This window comes from Sceloporus occidentalis, unplaced genomic scaffold, assembly GCF_023333645.1.
Source record: "Sceloporus occidentalis isolate IW3139 unplaced genomic scaffold, rSceOcc1.0.p SCAF_4, whole genome shotgun sequence".
NCBI lineage: Eukaryota > Metazoa > Chordata > Lepidosauria > Squamata > Phrynosomatidae > Sceloporus > Sceloporus occidentalis.
Genome location: NW_028316984.1, coordinates 10,138,248 through 10,158,077, shown reverse-complemented (window position 1 = coordinate 10,158,077; position 19,830 = coordinate 10,138,248). Strand labels below are relative to the sequence as shown.

The following is a 19,830-nucleotide window of genomic DNA, read 5'->3' as shown; positions in this document are numbered from 1 at the left end:
CTCAAGTTGGAGAGGATAATTTGGAAAGGTTTTTAACATTTACGACCACATACTTGTATTTACTGTAACTTTGATTGCTCATAAAAGTATTCATGTTATTTCACAGATTCACAACTCAGTATATGTCCGCTCAAATCTAACAGAAAAGATAGAAGAGTGAGCTAAGAAAATAAGACTCATATTTTACCTGTCACTAAAAAAGGTGCCCTGAATTGTCACTTATTTTGTTATCCATGGGGGATCTTGGAACCAAACCCCAGCGTATAACAAGGGTCCTTGTAATAGCAAACTCTATTGAAACAATTAACTTCCAGAGGAAGTTGCCCATAGAATCATACTGGAGGACTTAGAGATAGGCATTTCTAGGTCATCCAATGCAACTCTATAGTCAGCTTCTGCTGGAAACATACTATAGAATCATGTTGGAGGACATAGAAAATGCTAGACAGAATGTATTTTTTCAAAGGTGGGTAAGTGAAACTGCAGGTATCGGTCCCATGGATACAGGGGTTATACTATGTTGTGCATCATCTAATATACGTTCATATCATCTAATACAGCTTATACAAGTGAATTAAAGTAGATTATATTTCTAGATCATCCTAGCCTGCTCAGTATAACAAAACTGTATCATTTGAAAAAGGACAAGGAAATATTGAAACAATACTCTAACAGAAACTACTGTGTTCTGTTGCACCATGAGCTACACACCTCCTGAAGCCACTTTGTTGCAAGTGCCTTGACTCTCTTGAAATTTTAATGAACTTACCAGCTTTTGCTATTCTACAGTCAGCCCTTCGTATACTCAGAAAAAGTATAAACTTCAAATATCAAACTTTGTTTTTCCATTTTTTTATATGGGACACCATTTTGTTATGTCTTTATATTAAATGGGACATGAGCATCCACAGATTTTGTTATCCACGGGGGAATCATAGAACCAAACCCCAGCGTATAACAAGGGTCCACTGTACCTCCCTGTTCTCTCGCTTTTAGTTTTTAAAGCCGATAAACATTCCTGATATATTTCTTTAAGAGAGTGTAGCCCACTCTTTCAAAACAAAACAACCTCTTTTGTATGGCTGCTAATAGAGGGGATTAAAAAAATACAACACCTAGCAAAAATAACAGCAGCAAAATTGAAAGGAAAAATAAAAGAGCAGCCCAAAAACCTAAACTGAACAAAACTAATAACGTCATCTGACAAAAAGGAACATGTTTGAGAACTTGCTTTCAAAGAGTTTACTAGTAAGTCGGCTAAAAGATACAGAGTTGGATGATTCACAGACAGCTACCAGTACGAGTATCCACTTGCAGAAAGACTTTCTCATCTAGTAACAGAGCAGAGCCAGACAACAGTGAATGCAAACCCACAGAAGTGTGAGCAGAAGGAAACAACTGTGACAGAACCTATTATAGCACCACATCATAAACTTCCACAAACATTCTTATAGAAGCATGCCTATAACAGTATTAGCGGTACAATTCCATCACCTTATTTCTTTAGAAAGCCCATTTTCTCAATTATTCTACAAAAGAGAGTGGGAGCCTCTGGCCCTCCTGGTCTTTTGAACCACAGTCTCCATAATCCTCTAGCTGTGACAGTTAGGACTTCTAGGCACAGAAGTTCAAAATATCCCACCCCTGCTGAAAAATCTCAGCAGTATCATTTAAATATTCCTGAGATGTTTCTATTATACCTACGTTTGACCACTATGGGTCATGATTCAGCTAGTGTAACCATTTTATATTCTATTGATTTCAGTGAAAGAGATTTAAGCATGTAATTAATACTCCTACTTAAATAAATGGGAGGTTAAAGTAACCTTGTCTGGATTAGAAACTATTTTGGCTAAGAGGGGAGGGTTGCAATTATGGTTCTTGTAGTATCAGAAATTACATACCGATACATATTTACATTTTCCTGCAAACAAGGTGTCCCAATGAGTATTATATTCTGATGTTCTTATTACTGATTAACATGTAATACTTTATTATTTGGGAATGGGTTTTCAATGTAGTCTTAAAAATAAGTACGTGGAAGTACAATTCAACAAAGAATTCTGTGATTTCATTATTCAACATATTTAAAAGGTTACAACAAATGGATCTCCCAAGTCTGCTGTAAGGTCACAGAAATTGATAACCTTACAAGCTATGATTATGTGAGTCCGTCTGTGTCTCACAGATAGCGCAGTTTGTGAATTAATCCTCTGAAGGCAAATATATTGTAAGTAGCTTGTTATCTCCAAAGTACTAAATTGAAGAATACATGGGATTATATTGACAGAAATTACATTTTCTGTAATGGGGTTTAATATATCTGAAACCATTCCCATCAGTCTCTAGTCACGCTAACTGAAAAAGGTTCTTTAATACAAGTACACCAAAGCATCAAAACCAAATTTATTCACTAAAATGGATTAGGCCTTGTAATCAAAGCCTTGGAAATATTAATCTCTGACATTTACTGAATAAAAACAGAAATACCTTTGTCTAGAAACTGACCCTCTTCCACTCCCAACCCCCCCCCCCAAAAAAAATGGTTTCACTCTGCTTTGAGCTTGCCTTGGACATTTTCTGGATATTACTTCAAAGAGGATAAGGTTTCTACATCGTAAACACTAATTTAAAAATATTAGGACAATTAATTAGATACACTTAATTTTACACAGCATTAGATTTCAATATGCCACAGATACAAGCCTTGTCCTGGCATACCATACAAAACCTGCATTTCAGTACAAGAACAAATGGCAATACCTTAAATCATTTTGAAAAAGTCTTATAATGATAGAGGGAAGGCTAACTTAGGACCCACATAATCAGAAGCAGAGAAGGCTTAATATTTTAAAAGCAGACTAATTTTACGTGTATGTCCATTCTCCTCAACACAGATTTTGGACAGACTGGTTTTAGTTTTCTCCCTGTTAAATGAGTACTATACAATAATTTCAGAACCAGCTTTCTCAATCACAGATGTAATCCTGTGCTCAGATTGCTTAATTTATAGTTACTTTAATGGGATTTAAGCAGCTCACAGGCTGGATTGCAGTTTTGCGAATAATGGTTTAACACAAATGAAACTGAAAACTGAAATAAAGACCTACATGGTTAATCTATTTATAATTTCCTGGCTGCTGAGAAACTGATTTCTTGAAAGATGTCCTAAAACAGATACATTCAAGCCAACTGCACAAGTACTTAATGCACTGAAATCTAACTACTTAACCTTGGGAAAACAACACACAAATACCTGCGCACTGAAATCTAACAATTTCTCAAGATATGGGAAAGCAAATATCTATAATTCTTCAGGAGTACAATAACTAATTCTCATAACAGAAAGCATTCACTAAATTAAGCTGGTTTTACCACCATAAAGTAGCAAAGAAAGGCTGCTGAAGGGATGCATTATCATAATGCAAATCATTAGCTGAGGTTGCCAGAGGCTGAATACTGATTGTGTGTAAACATTAAAGTACAATTACTTACCAATTGTTCACTTGAAGTATTGTGAGTCCTGTGTCTTGTGCCAACTGCTTCTTCTGTTCTTCTGAAGGGTAAGGATGCTGTAAGACACCAAAGTAAATGTACATTATATTATATACTATATAAGTGTGTTTCTATAAAAAAAATAATAGTTTTACCAGCCATTTTGTGGAATCATAAAAGTGCAGTATCTATAATTAAAGATGAAAATGCTGAGGTGTGGCACTCACATAATTATTAATGGGCTACTACATCATATAATTAATGGCAGTAAAAGACAAGCCAATTATAATGATTAGTGAAGTGTAGAAAGAGCTGCTTAAGATACAAGCAAGTACTTTGCTACTAAGGAAAGGCAGTTGTTACAGCAATGCTATTTTTTAAACTCTTGTTTGAGAGAATCATGCATGCTATCATTTTCTGCATCTTCCACAGTATTAAAGAATCCCATAAACTTATCAAGTATTAATTGGGTTAATAGAAAATTCTGTATTCCCTGTAATTTTCTGAATTGCCATGGACTGTGAACTAGTAGTGTATTGTGTACACAGGTATTGTACACTGGTTCATATGATACATTTCTCCACATAATTGCATAACTGGTGCTGAAAATGACACTGTGAAGCCACACTTAAGTTTGGTACATCATGAGTAGCAGCAGCAGGCAAGGTAAATGCTACTGAGGAGTCCACTACTGAGCCTACACACTAGTGGGGTGATCTTCTATGCATGCTTAGTAGCAAAAAATATAGATTTCACCAAGTGTGGTAAGTAAATGAGAGATGCTGCCTTGAAACAAGAGTATTTTCCTCACTTCCAATGTTTTGAGGTTTGCTGTAGCTATACATAGTCAGGGACACCACCATCTTTTCCACATATTGATGAACAAGGGAGCCTTGTTCATCAATATGGCTTCTTAACCAAGGGCCTACCAAAACCTAGAACTGATTCTGCTTTGGAATTTACTTTCAAGAGGAATCCAAAAACTGCAGTACTACTACATGACTCTGCAAACAGGGTATCTGGGAAAAGGGAGATGTGGTTGAATGTACTTTTCAGGTTTTAGGAAAGGTTATCTGAAAATTATAAAATTTTAAAAAAGATGGTAGTTTAACTGACAGTTCTAATTTAACTAAATCCTGCTGAACATATGCAGCAACATTAGCAGCAGTTTAAACAGCATGTCTATTTTTATTGAAATAACATTAATATGTAGTCATTTCTCACTGAATGTGTGGTAGTTTTGTTTGCCCTATAGTTTTGATCTTTAGTGTTGCTATAAAGTAATGCTTAACTGCTTACACACAATCCCATTATTGTGATAATTTCTTGATCATCATTGCTTTTGGAAGATCTTTTAGTTTACAAAACACCAACATACATTTCAGTCATGCCTGTCAATATCTCCAGGCCAGTGCCCCCAACAATCTATGTACAGTGAGTCCTTGGTACCCACCGCAATTTGGTTCCAGGAACACCCCCTACCCCACCCCCTGTGGATACCAAAATCAGTGGATGTTCAAGTACCACTAAATACAATGGCACAGTGAAATGGTGTCCCTTATATCAAATGACAAAATCAAGGTTTGCTTTGTTTATATCTTTGGGGAATATTTTCAAGCCAGGGATGCTTGAATCCATGGATAAAGAATCTGTGGATAGGGAGGGCTGACCATATGTTAACGTATAACTAACAGGAGCACTACCAAAGCTGTGTAGGTTCAACGGTATTAACTATGCAAAGCAAATGAGGAAAGTCATTTATTTAGGCTGGGTGTGACACTGAATTCCTTTGTCCCCAACCTGGGGATATGCCAACAGAATCAGGTGCCTGAGATGCCTAGGATTCTACAACTGTGACAAATTCCTCAGTCTCTCTTCTACCATCGTCTTCATCACTACCTATTTCACTTCTGTAAAACAGTTTTGTATGATATTGCAGGTTATGGTACTTGCCTCTAGCACAGCAGTGCAAATCCATCCAAGCAACATCAATGCAGCCTTCCAAAATAATCAGTCAAGGTAAGGGACTGCAACAGGTTGTGATCTTACAACATGATGCCAGTCACTGTACCCATCCAATGATAGGTTGAGTATCCTTTATCCAAAATGCTTGGGACCAGAAATGTTTCATGTTTTGGATTTTTTCAGAGTATTTTGTATTTTTGGATTAGGGATGCTCAGTATATACATAATGTGGTGGCTCAAGTGGTTAAGATGCTGACTCTATTGATTGCCAGATCAGCAGGTTGGCAATTTGAGGCCCAGATGCCACATGATGAGCTCCCATCACTAGTCCCAGCTTCTGCCAACCTAGCAGTTTGAAAGTATGCAAATGCAAGAAGATAAATAGGCATCACTACGGTGGGAAGGTAAACAGTGTACTGCGCTATCATGCTGGCCACATTGTACAGTAGTCTCCTACAACATTGGCACTTTGGCTTAGTAACAGAGATGAGCATCACTCCCTTTGGTCGGACACAACATGACAATCTTGTCAACGGGGAATACCTTTACCTTTACCTTTTTGTATTTGCGAGGCTGGAGAGAGAAGCAGCCACACCTTGTGCCATTTCACAGATCTTTGCCTCTCCAGTTGCATCTCTCTCCAGCCTTGCATCTTGTTCGTTCTGGTTGTGTTGTGCATAAGACAGAAGGCTGGAGAGAGACTGAAGATCTAAGAGATGAAGGAGCAGCAGCCCCACAACCACTATCTCAGAAGCAAGTGGCAGGTGGGAAAAAGTTTCAGTTTTTGGATTTCAGATTAGGATGTTCAACCTGTACTTCCTAGTGATGCTGTGACTCTTAGGAATGGGTGTATATTCTTCCACAATACTGAGCAACCATGTATGTTGCTTTCAAAGGCTTAAATATCAAGCTAATAACACTTTATTTACTTAGGCATAACTATTTATTACTCTGATGTTTGAAGAACACTGTTTCTCTCTCTCATTTTGCTTTGCCACCTTGCATGTGATCAGACTTAACATAACTAAGCAATCTGTGCCTAATTCCATGCAGGAAGTAAGTCTTTTCAAGACAGCCTGAAGCTACTGAGATTGAGAATGCTGTCTCCACCAAGCAATTTTCAATTGTTCTGGACTTTTTACAAGCAAGCAAGAGCTAATAAATTAACCATCAGAATAATACCACTACTGTAAAAAAACAACACAAAAAGCCCAAGTACTTTAAAACTATCAGAACAAAATTATTTTAAACCATGGTGTGCTTATAGTCATCTGATCCTTCTCCCCCCACTGCATCTGGTTATTGGCTAAGTGTAGCATAAATGTTCAGTTTCATGAAAAACCTATAATTGCTGTAATCACATGACAGCCATTACTTCATGTAGATAATCTCTCCCAGCAAAAGTTCACAATGAGGTTGAATGGCAGTATGTTTCAACACTGTGAGTTTTTCTTACAACTTTCTGTAGACAGAATAAATTATCCTTATGGATTAGCAAACAACAAAAATTGACTGCCAGTGGCTCAGCTACAATAAAACATTCAAATCCCTGTTGCATCTCCCCATGTGGGCTACTAAAGCACATACTGCAAGCAATAGCAAAGACTGTACTGCAAAAAGGGGGGAAAAGTGACAATCCAAAAAACCTACAATTTTTAGTAACCTTTTTTTTTTAAGGATATTCTTTATGCACTATTGCCAACCATGCCTTTTTAATCTATCTGGCACTAGCCATTCTCTTTAAGTTTATCTAATGCTTTAAAAAAATAGTGTTGGGGGAAACGGACAAAACCTCTTTAAAATCAGTCAGTTATTAACTGCTCTGATTTCAGCTAAGAGGTATACTTATCACCAGGATCACTTTGGGATATCAAAGGAGATTTAACCAACATTCAATAAACAGTGACTTGAGATCTTTACGTTTGTTGTGTACATTAGCCTCATACCATTATCTCTTAAAAGCTTAATTATTTGCACACAATTGATCAAGATGGGAATTTGAGAAAGGATATGCTCAAGCCTCTGGGAGAGCTGTAACACATTAGAGGAGCAAACAAAATTACCTTTAGATCTCACAATAAGAATTAACGATTAGGACCACATATAGGGCAGAGCAGTAGCTGAAGCTATTCTTCTGGAGTGTTTTCCATTTGATCTGCATTAACACCTTTAAATGAGTGAAAGCCATAAAACAGTGATTATGTATGGTGAGGCATATGCTCCCTTCCTAGAATCAATCCAGTGCATGTGTATATTGGAAGAACAGAGTTTACTTTTCGTAGCTAGAGTCAGATGGGGAAGGGGAAATGGCTCAGATCACTGGTGGGCAAAAAAATAAATTCAGATCCAAGTGCTTCACAGAAGAATCTGGGCACCGGGTTCAACCATGCTACTCTCCAACAAGGCCACTGGCTGTCTCTGAAGGATGTAAGCAATATGTTATTGCTACTGCTGCTATATCACTGATCAAGTAATTAAGTTAATAATGCGTTTTAGAATGCATGCATTTTAAAATATGTTTTTACTGTTACATTTAAGGCAAATCAGGCACATGCAAACATACCCAGCTATTAAAGTGAGGTTATTCCACAATATTGTAAACTAGTCAACCATTTTTAGATGGTAAAGAATATTTTCTGACCATTGCAGATTATTTTTTGCCTTATCTATGATGAAAGTTAAGACATGTTCACCTGTATGACATTTTAATCATAAATAATATTAATCACTTACTGCATGTTTTTTATTGATTACAGCGAGTCCGTTGACTGCATAGATCACCAAAAGATGTGGAATGCTCTCAAAGAAATGGGAGTGGCACTATATTTGATAGCCCTGATGTGTAGCCTGTACTCAGGACAAGAGTCTTCCATCAGAACTGAATATGGACAAACAGAATGGTTCTCCCATTTGGCAAAGTGGTCAGGCAAGGCTGCATACTATTACCCTATTTATTCAAATATAGTACAAAAAGCAGGTGAGGACTCAGAGGGAGAAGGAGTGAAAATTGGAGGAAGGAACATCAACAAGCTAAGATATGCAGATGACACAATATTACTAGCAGAAAACAGCAAGGACCTGGAACAATTACTGAGAAAGGTTTAAGAAGAAAGTGCCAAGGTAGGTATAATGCTGAACATAAAGAAAACAGAAATAACGACCGGGGAAGATCTACATAAATTCATCCAAGATAGTAAGAAAACTGAATTAGTCAAAGAGTTTTCATACCTTGGATCCAATATTGATCTGGCAACTGCAATCAATACATTAGAACAAGACTAGGATTGGGAAGAGCAGCTATACAGAACCAGACAAGAACCTAAAGTATAAAAATATAATTCTGAATCCATTGTGACGATCATCTGCCACTGTATTTCCCATCATCGTGTATGTATGTGAGAGCTGGATATTGAAGCAAGCTAATAAAAAGAGAATCAACTCTTTTGAGATGTGGTGCTGGAGAAGTCTGCTGGGGATACTGTGGACAGCCAAGAAGACAAATAAATAGTTTCTAGAATGAATCAAGCCTGAACTCTCCCTGGAAGCCAAGATGACCAAACTGAGGCTGTCAATACTTCCGCTATAATAATGAGAAGGGATGAATCATTAGAAAAACAATGATGCTAGGAAAGATAGAGGGCAGGAGGAAGACCATAAGCCAGATGGTAGAATTCGAAGATATAGCTGTGTTAGTCTGTAGAATGAGTATGTAGAGAGATCCTGTAGCACCTTTGAGACTAACTGGCAGAAAGAAGTTGGCAGCATAATCATTATTAACCTTTATTTATGAAGCGCTGTAAATTTACACAATGCTTTACACGCATAAGCATAAGCTTTCATAGACTAAAGTCTACTTCCTTAGATGCATTTGGCCAGGTGGATGGACTCATTGAAGGAGGCCATGGGACTGAGCCTGCAGGACCTGAGCAGAGAGACTGAGGACAGAGTATTGAAGAGATCTCATCCACAAGACTGCCATGAGTTGAGCAAATTTTGAGGCCAATTAACAACAACAACAACAACAATATTAATAAGAATGCTTAGCGTTACACATTATTTAAAAACATGAGTGACAGGAGGCTTGTATCCATTTTTAACAGTGGATGTTGCTTTCAGAAGTTTTAAGCATTACTATCCTCATATTTCAGGAAGAGGATGAAACTGATAGCTGGCCTAATGCCATTTTAGTGAATTTGTGTCCAAGCAAAATATGAATTAGTTATTTTTTGCGCATACACAACAAGACATTTGATATCTGCCATCCTAAATAGCTGGCACTTACATTATCTTTTATATCTCATCATATCCCACCTTTATGTTCAACTTGACTATGGCCTTTGAAGAGCAGTAGGTAAGTAGTCTACTGTTACCTATCTTTTCACAATGGTTAAGGTATCTGGAGGGCTTTGTGAACTCTCTTCTTCTTTTCCTCTCCCTTTTCTGCTTCCCTGTTTAGCATTAACCACAGTGTACACCAGACCTAAATAGTGTAAAGGTACCAGACTATGTCTGACCTTAGAAGTAAAGCAAGATCAGCTCTGGTAGTACTTGGATTGGAGACCACCAACCAATATTTGGTGCTATTCTCTATTTCAGAGGAAGGAACTGGCAAAATCACCTCTGAGTACTTCTTGCCTAAGAAAGCCCTATAACATTCAGGAGGTTGCCATAAATTGACAGGTGACTTTAATGCACATACATATACAAACTGTTACATCTCCAGCAAGGCTGGTTAATTTGGCCTCTGAAATTGAGGGCATGGAAAGTGTTCGGATTTGTATGGTTGGTCTTTGGAGTTGTCTACACTGACAAAAAAAACCTAATCAGCTTCACCGCATGTTTTCTTGGTCCACAATGACCTGTTAAGTGCCACACTTACTTAAAATAAACCAGACTCAACTTGAACTGACTGCCACACACTTCCCACATCCAAATTCAAATTGGTACAAAAGAAGGGTGTGCTTTTTTCTTCTTCTCAGCTTTCTAAATCTATCAACCAATAGCCTTATTGTTTACCTGTCAATCTTGCCAGCTTACACTTTCATTGGTTGTCTCCTTCATCCAATCCTCTTCCCTCCTTTGCATCACAGTGAGTGATCATGAGTAAGGGAGTGAAGTCTACATGTTTCCTCCACACCCATTATTGATTTGTTTTTTTTAAAATGTGAGTTTTTAAATGTCTTCTGAAGCACAGACACAGGACGGATGCTGCCCATCTCCTTCACTGCGACTGCCATCAGTGGAGTGCTTCACCTCAGTTGCCGGTGCCTCCTCCACAGCACTGGTGAAGTTGTTCCATAATCATGCAGTGGTGAGGGGTAGCCTGATCTACCTCCTCACTGCTGATCGAATGGCTGGGCTTAGATGAGGAGGAAGCAGCAGCAACCAGGGTAAAGTGGTCCATTGCTGGCAAGTGCAGCCAAAGAGATGGGCAGCTTTATTTGGAGGTTTTTAAATAAAGGCTGGATGGCCATCTGTCATGGAGTGTGTGTGTGCTTTGATTGTGAGTTCCTGCATGGCAATGGGTTGGACTGGATGGCCCTTGTGGTCTCTTCCAGCTCTATGACTGTATGATTCTCCATGTGTATCAGAGCTAATGGTAGATTGGGCTATCCTCTCCCTCCCCACCCAAGTGAGTAAATGAGAGAATTAACCAGAGAGTCCACACAAGGCTGGGCACCCCAACCCCATCAAATACAGAGGCATGACTGCATGTTTGCCTAGGACTAACATCTTCAATATGCATGGTTTTTAACACCTTGCCTTATGAAGAAGCCAATGGAGCTTCAAAAGCATGCAACATGTATATTGTACATTTTGGTTGACCCAATAAAAGGCCAGCTGTTTTGTTGATTTTTGATGTTATTGGATCAATCTAAACAAGACAAAGTTATTGCCAACTGTGATTTTTCTACCCATATAGGCAGCGTCCCTAAAACACTACCCTTTCACTGTCATACCTGGTTATCAGATGGCAGTGCAGATGCCTCACATGTACACACTTAATACATGTACATTCAAGCATTATGGTGGTGGAGATATTCAAGAACTTTACGATGAGGCTTCAATTCTGCCCTTGCCCCAGCAATCCAGTTCAAGATCATTGCCATTAGTGGTAAAGAAAGGGCAATCCAAACTTTAGTTCCTCCCCAACTCCAATTAGGATTGTCGCTCCCATGTCAGTTAGTGACACAGAACAGTGAGTTAGTGACATGGAGCAATAAACTGCTCCAGTTGGTATAGGAAGAGAAAGGGGGGGGGGACATCAGACTCTTGATGGGGTGGGGTTGCAAGTTTTCAGGAATTCATGAGCTATATGTCTCTGTACTCAAGAAACCCTGAAGTCTGACAGTGCTCAGTGATCTTTGAGACCAGAGCCACAAGTACCCTCTGTGGCATGAAATGTCTTTTACCAGCTTTGGCTTGTACACCAACTATGAGCCTAAAATGTAATGGGTCACCCCCCAAATGTGGAAAAGTTTTACCTCATATCAGCCAAAATAAATCAAGTTAAAAGGGTGGGGTTTTTTTTTTTTTGAAAAACTATGTTTCCCAACGATCTTTTGGTGGAGTGCAGAAGTAACTGAGTTCCAAGATACAACTTAGCCATGATTAAAGGAATAGAAAGAGCAACACATGTGCCTCTTTTCTTCCTATCTTCTAAGTTTCACATGAATAGAAGGGAATGAAATGGGATCTGTTACAGTCATTAATTTCTGGAATATCAGTACAATTTGCTCTTACAGCACCTCAAAGGCTCTTCCCATTCTCCAATAGGAGGCAGGCCACTAGAACAACACTCTGAACCACAGCAGTCATTTAGTATTAATAACAAAAACGAAAGGGACAGAAAAGTGCAATTGACATACTCTAAATTTTTAATACTATGATTTATGGAGCAACCACTGGACAGAAACAGTATTTGAATTCTTGCATCTCCTCAACTTCTGTGAATGAACAGAACAACAAAGAGTAAAAATGCAGCAGTTCAATGTCCTAACTATGCCCTTTGCAAGAGTATTTCTTCAAATGCAGTCCTTTCACAAAGTTTTTCAGCAAGTATATATTCCAGCACAGTGGCATATTACCTATTCCACGTGGGTAACCAAGGGTCAATAACATTTCCAGGCCTAATCTATTGTTCATTGGAATGCCACATCATTATGGCTACATGGACATTTACAAGTTATTCCGTAGGAAAGCTGCTGATAAGTTAAATCAGGCTAAGTTCATGTTCTATGAATCAGCACTTCAAATTGCAGTTTTAAAGGACTAAAATGGGTATAAGATGGACTGGAAAAAGCCCAGAAAAACAAGGCTTCATCAAGGCAGTGTGCAGCTGCATGAATGAATTTATCTGAAGAAAAAAGGTAGTAGTATTTTTTCTGTTAGAGTTCTGCCATGCCCACAATAAATGTAATGCATGCCTAGAGGACAGACCAGAAACAAACTTTGATGTACAATAAGAGATTTAATCTGTGATAGCTGTTTTGTTATCTTCCCCTGTTCAATCCCAAATAAGACGTGAATATATACACCTTACTAAAAAAAGGCTATATTGATTTTTAAACAACTTTTCTTTTATTTCTCTCACACCACAATATTGAATGAATTGACCTTTACTGATATAAGCACTCATTTAAATCATTCAAACATTAAAATTATTCACATATGGATGACACTATTTTATCAATCAATGAATTTTTTAATACTATTTAGCCAGCCAACACCCCCCCCCCCCCCCGAACCAAAATGACTGGCACAATTGTTACCATCATTTCTGCATCTGGTATATTTAAACTGTCAAAATTATGTTGGTCTATAATACATTTCTGAAGGTTTTAAAAATCATAATGCTTTCTTACCCCCTTTTCAGCTTCCTGAATTACTTTTACTGTTTGAGTGAAACCTTTTCTGTCTCCTGAATGCACATTATCAAAGAGACACTTTGTGTCTGCCATTTGCATTACAAAAGCAGGGCATGGTGTAGTCTAAGAACATAGCTTGAATTTATAGTAGCTGAGTCCTTGCATCCCTGCACATGCTGGAATCAAAAAGAACAACTAGAGTGTAGGCACTGGAGAACAGCCAAAAAATGTTTGGAACATAGTAAGCAAAGTCACAAGATTTCAGCCTGCTTTTGTAGTTCTCAGTATTATTTGGATGGAAAACTAAAGAAGAAAAGAGAATTAAAATCTATTTGCTGCTCTCTCTCTCTTTTTTCAGACACACAAAATACTTTATAGAAAGGTTAGTGAGAAACATTTTATATTCTTCTGGTTTGATCCTGACAATTGCCATGTATGTCAAACAAAATCAATCAAGGCACAAAGTTTAACTTTGCACTCATATGAAAATAACTTGTATGTTCAAAAACAATTACAACAGCTCACAATAATTGCCTTTTATAAATTACATCCAAAGACATGAATTATATGTGTTGAGCATTTCTTTCCTCATTTTCCCTAGAAACAAAGTTCTGTGCTTGTGCTAAAAATCTTCTTTCTTTCTTTCTTTCTTTCTTTCTTTCTTTCTCATTTAGGAACACTTCCTAATGCTGTACATGTTTTATATATCTATTTTAAGAACGTCTGTCCTGTTCCTTTGGGCCAAACAAATTAGCACAGTGAACATTAACAGTTAAATAACTTTTAAATGTAATAGCCATGGAGGTGCAGGGAATGATAACAGATACAAAGAGCTGCGGACAAATACAAGCAGATCCAGACCCAACAAAACAATTAACTCAGCAGGCAAATTAATAAAGGGAAGGGGGCACACAGGAATCAGGGAAACGGAATATAGAACCACTGGTCAGCCATCAGCAAAGACCTTGATAAAAAGCTGAATTTCAACCAAACATCTTAAAATCTCTAAACACTGGGGACCGGCAGGCCTCCTTGCTGAAGACATTCCAGGAAGTTGGCACCATAACCAGAACAACTCTGTTCCATGAGTCTGCTTCGCACATATATCTAGGACTCCATTGCTATACACAGAACAGGGAGCTGATACACATTTCTTGCTTTCAGGAGATAAAGGAATGAAGTGATTAACTGATATTTCTTCCTTGCTACGTGCCAGTCAGAACAATATGATTTCTTATGCATTATTACGAGTCTCCCTTATCCAGGATTCCAAAATACGAAATGTTCCAAAATATCTGTCCACATAGGTAGCTGAGATAGTGACACCTTTCCTTTCTGATGGTTCAGTGTACACAAACTTTGTTTCATGCACAAAATTATTAAAAATTTTGTCTATACGATTACCTTCAGGCTATGTGAATACAAAACGTAAATGAATTTCACACTTAGACTTGGGTCCCATCTCCATGATATCTCATTATGTATAGGCAAATATTGCAAAACGTGAAAATCTCTGAAACCCAAAACACTTCTTCTCTCGGGCATTTCAGATAAGGAGGACATGACCTGAATTATTATTTTATTCATTTGTATCCCAATATTCTCCTGAAAATGGAACTCAAAGTGGTTGACAACATTTTTAAAACAATATGAATTAAAACAATACTGAAGTTTTAAAAGTATAAATAAAAGTTTTAAAAAGAAATTAAACAATTCATGTTGTTAACATGTTAAATATTAAAAATATTAAACTACATTAAAAGACTGTATAACTTTTAAAAACAGAAGACGCACACCATTAAAAGGCCAACCCTAGTTAGTTGGTAAGCTTTACTTAACTTCAAAACAACTTGCTACATTTTAATGTTTCCTGGATCCCACCCTCCACAACAGACCTGTTTATTAATCTGTAGCAGTGATTCTCTATCTTTGCTCCACCAGGTGTTTTGGACTTCATCTCCCAGAATTCCTGAGTGTTGGGCAAATCAGCTGGGCCTTCTGGGAGCTGAAGTCCAAAATACCTGGATGACCAAAGTTTGGGGACCACTGAAAGTATTATGCATAAAGTAAGGAAAAGAAAAGCCTAAAACCAGAAGAAATTAGCAGACATATATGTGTTAGTATCATGCCCTGGTTAGACGTTGCTTGTTGTAAGTTGCCTTGGGTCCCAACTTGGGAGAAAGGCGGGATAAAATAAAATAAATAAATAAATAACCTCCCAAAAATTGTGGGAGATGGTATGGAGATCTTCAGGGGAGGAAATATAGGAAATGAGCAAAAATGGCTCTCTACTGCTTCAAATGGGACTCTCTGCAGGATATAGCCTGTATCAATAAACCTACTTAAAAAGCACAAGCATGGGAGTCATTAGTTACAGATATTTTACAGACATTAGTCATTAGTTACACTCTTGCCCCTCTTTATGGCCAAGTTCCTTCTCCTTTCCATAGCTCCAATGTCTGCTTCTTACTTTGTCCTGAACATTTTTTCTCAGACAGTATCCTCCTTTTAGAGCCAGTGATGCATAGTATGTGTTGGACTATGACTTTAGAGACCAGGGTTGCTTGGTCATGGAAGCCTACTGGCTGTGTGGTTTTTTGTTGTATTTGTCCATGGACACAAGAATAAGAGTCCCAGAGCTGCTCTGGAAAGCTAGGATACAGCCTGGTGAATGCACATAATTGTCCGCAAGCCCACTGTGACTTGTTTACATTTATAGTGACCTGAATGCCATGATGATATCAAAGTCTATTTCTAGATCTATTTCTTATTCAGCAGCCATCTGGTCAGTGATGAATCAGACAAGAACACATAAAACTTAACTTGAATCTAGACAAACCTAAATACCATGTTTCATGTTTAAGTGACTTCCAGATTAGACCACCATAATGGGGATGCTTTCAAATATTATTAGGAAACTGCTATGGCAGTGTATTGTTTATTGTTTTGTACTCATTGAGGTTCTAGAAAAACACCACAGCAGCAGAATCTTCAGCCAAATGCAATAGCTAATTTCAGCTAAACTAAACTCATTGAAGCAAGAAAGCAGAGTTCTGGCTTTGTCAATTGTCTGTGCTATAGGGTCAGATGATTTCCATTCCAGCCTTCCCAAAGAATCCTGGCTCTGAGTAGCCACACAGAAGCCAGGGCAGGTATATGGTGAAACAGACTGCTTGGAAGCATTTGCATTCCTCTCCCAGAGGCACAGCAATAACTTTGCCTTCCTCCCCTCAACAACTTCTCTTCCAGTGGTTAAGAACCTGCTTAGAGGAACTGCTGTTGCAAGACTGGCAAAAGTACAAGTGGCAGCATAACAGACTGTCGCAGTAGTATTGTGGCCCAACTGAATCTCTGAATATACAAAAACAGAGTTTTCTGGAAATGCTAAAAAAAAAAAGGATTAGGTTGTTAACAGCAATTGCAACCAGTATCCTATTACAAATTGGATTGCTAGGAGGGGGTTTATCATGCAATTGCTTTAATCTGGACAGTTTCGTCCACTTATAGGAATTACTATAATGTGTACATAGGTCAGAAATTCAAGGCTGTTGAAAGTGAGATGGAGGCCTTCTAGTGGGTGCAATTAAGCTCCCCCCAAAAAAATCTTCCTTCACTACCCAAATTTCTTGGATTGCAGTAATTTAAGACTTCAGTCAAACATTCTGAAATACAGTTTAGGCATCCAAAGAAAAGTCCCAGGCAAAGGGGATGTAGATTACCAAGGCAGTCTAAACACAGCAAATAGAGGGGTTCTAGATGTGAACTCAATCTCTCTCACTCTCTGCAATACCAGAAATTTGGGAACTGAAGAAAATTTTATTTGGGGGACCAGAATTCTTATTGGGGGAGCAATACCTTTGTTTTGCCTTTCCCCCTCCTAGTAGCTACACTGTCCTTTCCATATTTCAGAGACTTTACATTCTAGCATTCAAATTCAAAGGCTGGATCCAGACTACTACTTATTATTATTATTATTATTATTATCATCATCATTATATTTATATTGTATAGCTTATGACTTATGGCTGCTAAGAACAGGTCCACTGATATCAATGATACTTAGGTTTGTAGTGACTAAATTAAGTCAAGCAGAAAACATCACAGACTTGGAACAACTACTAAGGAAGTTCAAAGAAAACAGTGCAAAGGCAGGCTTACAGCTGAACATAAAGAAAACAAAAATAATGCCCACAGAGGATCTACACAAATTCAATCTAGACAATGAGGAAATTGAAATAGTAAAACAGTTCCTGAACCTTGGATCAAATACTGATCAGAATGGAGACTGTAGTCAAGAAATCAGAAGAAGATTAGGAATGCAAAGGGCATCTATGAAAGAACTAGAAAAGATCCTAAAGTGTAAAGATATACAATTCAGCATGAAAGTTAGAATCGTACAAGTCATTGTATTTCCCATTATCATGTACGGATTTGAGTGCTGGACAGTGAGGAAAATGGATAAGAGAAAATGAATTAAAATCAATTCATTTGAGATGTGGTGCTGGAGAAGGGAGCTGCGGAGGATACCAAAATGACAAACAAATGGGTCCTAGAACAGATTAAACCAGAAATCTGCCTGGAAGCCAAGTGGAGACTCTCATACTTTGATGACATTATGAAAAGGTATGACTCATTAGAAAAGACAAAAATGCTTGGAAAGGTGGAGAGAAGTAGAAAAAGAAGAAGACTGCATGCTAGATGGATGGAACTCTATTAAGGAGGTCACGGGCATGAATTTCCAGGACAGTTAACAGCAACAACAACAAACAGGACTAAGACCTGATCTCACTCCAAGTATAGCCAGGTTAACAAACTGCATCTAAAGAACATTATCCTAGTCTATTCCTTTTAAAGGACACCTAAAGGATGTGAGAAATTATCTGAAATATAGCATTATACAAAGGGAGAAGAAAAACTGCATGCAAGTAGCACTGAGACAGCGGAGGGTAGAGGCACTGTTGAACATCCAGCCCAAAGTTTCTCATTGGAAACTACCCGTAGTGCTTGAAAGATATTAATAAAAACACCTATCTCACAGAAAGGAAACATGACCTTCCCCAAACTAAAAATAAGCCAAGCATTCAATGCTACAAAACTGGGAATATATAAAGCAATTTATTTCTATGAAAACATCTGTACTGTTTTCAGACAAAGTCTGAGATACATTTGTTCAGGCAAATATTTCATGGGTGGAAGTCCGGTTCTACACTAACATTTCCATGTTTTTATCTGATTTAAACAGTTTTTAGGCAGGCTTGGAAATGAATATCCATCTTTGGTAAAAAGATAGCAGTATAAACTATATTCTCTTTGCTGAAGCATATGTTTATTTTTCTCCTCTTTCCATCTAACTCCCCTCATTCTTTGCTTGTTGGGGAATGAGCTCTAGACCATGCCTCACTGGACCACAGAATTAAAGTAAACTAAAAAAATGCGTGTGTGCTTAGTTGAACTATTTTCTTTCTGTATGGTTTTAGGTGCAGAAAGTACAATCAATCTTAAAAACAGAAACATGGGTGGCATAAACCAAATATATGGTCATATCTGGTCCAGTTCATTAGCTTTTTTCTCACCTTTGACAGAGGTAAACATATGTCACTGTAAGAAGTGCTTTCCGTGATACCTTTTCCAACATGGAACTCAGTCTACATTATCTATGGGTGGTGGCATCAGTAGATTTTATTGCCTGATCAGCTTTGAACCTCAGGCTGCTTGTAATCTTTGTATATGGGGGAACCAAGTCTGATGGTCTACCCCAGAGACTGGTTAATTGGATAGACTTCTAATTTGAGCCTGCAAAAATCTGGCTTTTCTGCCCCTGCCATGGCTTTGGAACAGTCCTGCAGTGTATGGCATGAAGTTGGCTTGGAGGTGGCATCAGAGCATGAATAATCTGGAATCAAGTTCCATGAATGATTATATATACCTGTATCAGCCTATCTGCACATTAAGATTTGCAATGGAGGCCTTTTCCATTTGCCCAAACTTGAAGGCAATTAGGTTGGCACAGACAATGTAGACAGCTTTTCTACATCAGCTTGATGTCTCCAAAATTAGTTCTCAATTGAGAGAGGAAAACATTTCGGCTTTTGGGGGATTGTTTTTTACTGGCATGCTGTCTTCTGCAGCAATTATCTGATATATTTTAATACTTGCTGAGCCACATGCATGCTGGTTGGTTGGTATTATGGTATATTAATTCTATATTTTATTATTATGTTCAGTTTTGATTACCGTATTTAATGAAACAGCCATCTTTAGAGACCTCCTCCCTTAAAAGTTCACTTTAAAATATTTCCAGTTAAATAAATTTCTACAATAATAAAATCATACACATTGCAATATCAGTAGTCAGTAAGAATGTTTGTGCTCAGAAAATGTTACATGTACCCAAGCCCAAGTATCCATAGGGAATGTAACATTCTGTCGCTACACAAAATACTATTAATTATACAATTTCCCTGATAAGTCTCCATGCTAAGGGGAAATGTAAAGGTCCTAA

At 37.9% G+C, this 19,830-nt stretch overlaps 1 protein-coding gene across 2 annotated transcripts in view; it reads right to left on the bottom strand.

Moving 5' to 3' along the window:
* MEIS1 (Meis homeobox 1) overlaps positions 1–19,830 on the bottom strand; it is a 181,345-nt gene that overhangs the window by 27,853 nt on the left and 133,662 nt on the right. For both annotated transcript variants that reach the window (XM_089519207.1, XM_089519208.1), the window contains one exon: positions 3,496–3,572. In XM_089519207.1, the coding sequence (XP_089375333.1) occupies positions 3,496–3,572 (77 nt within the window). The remainder of the gene's footprint in view (positions 1–3,495; positions 3,573–19,830) is intronic.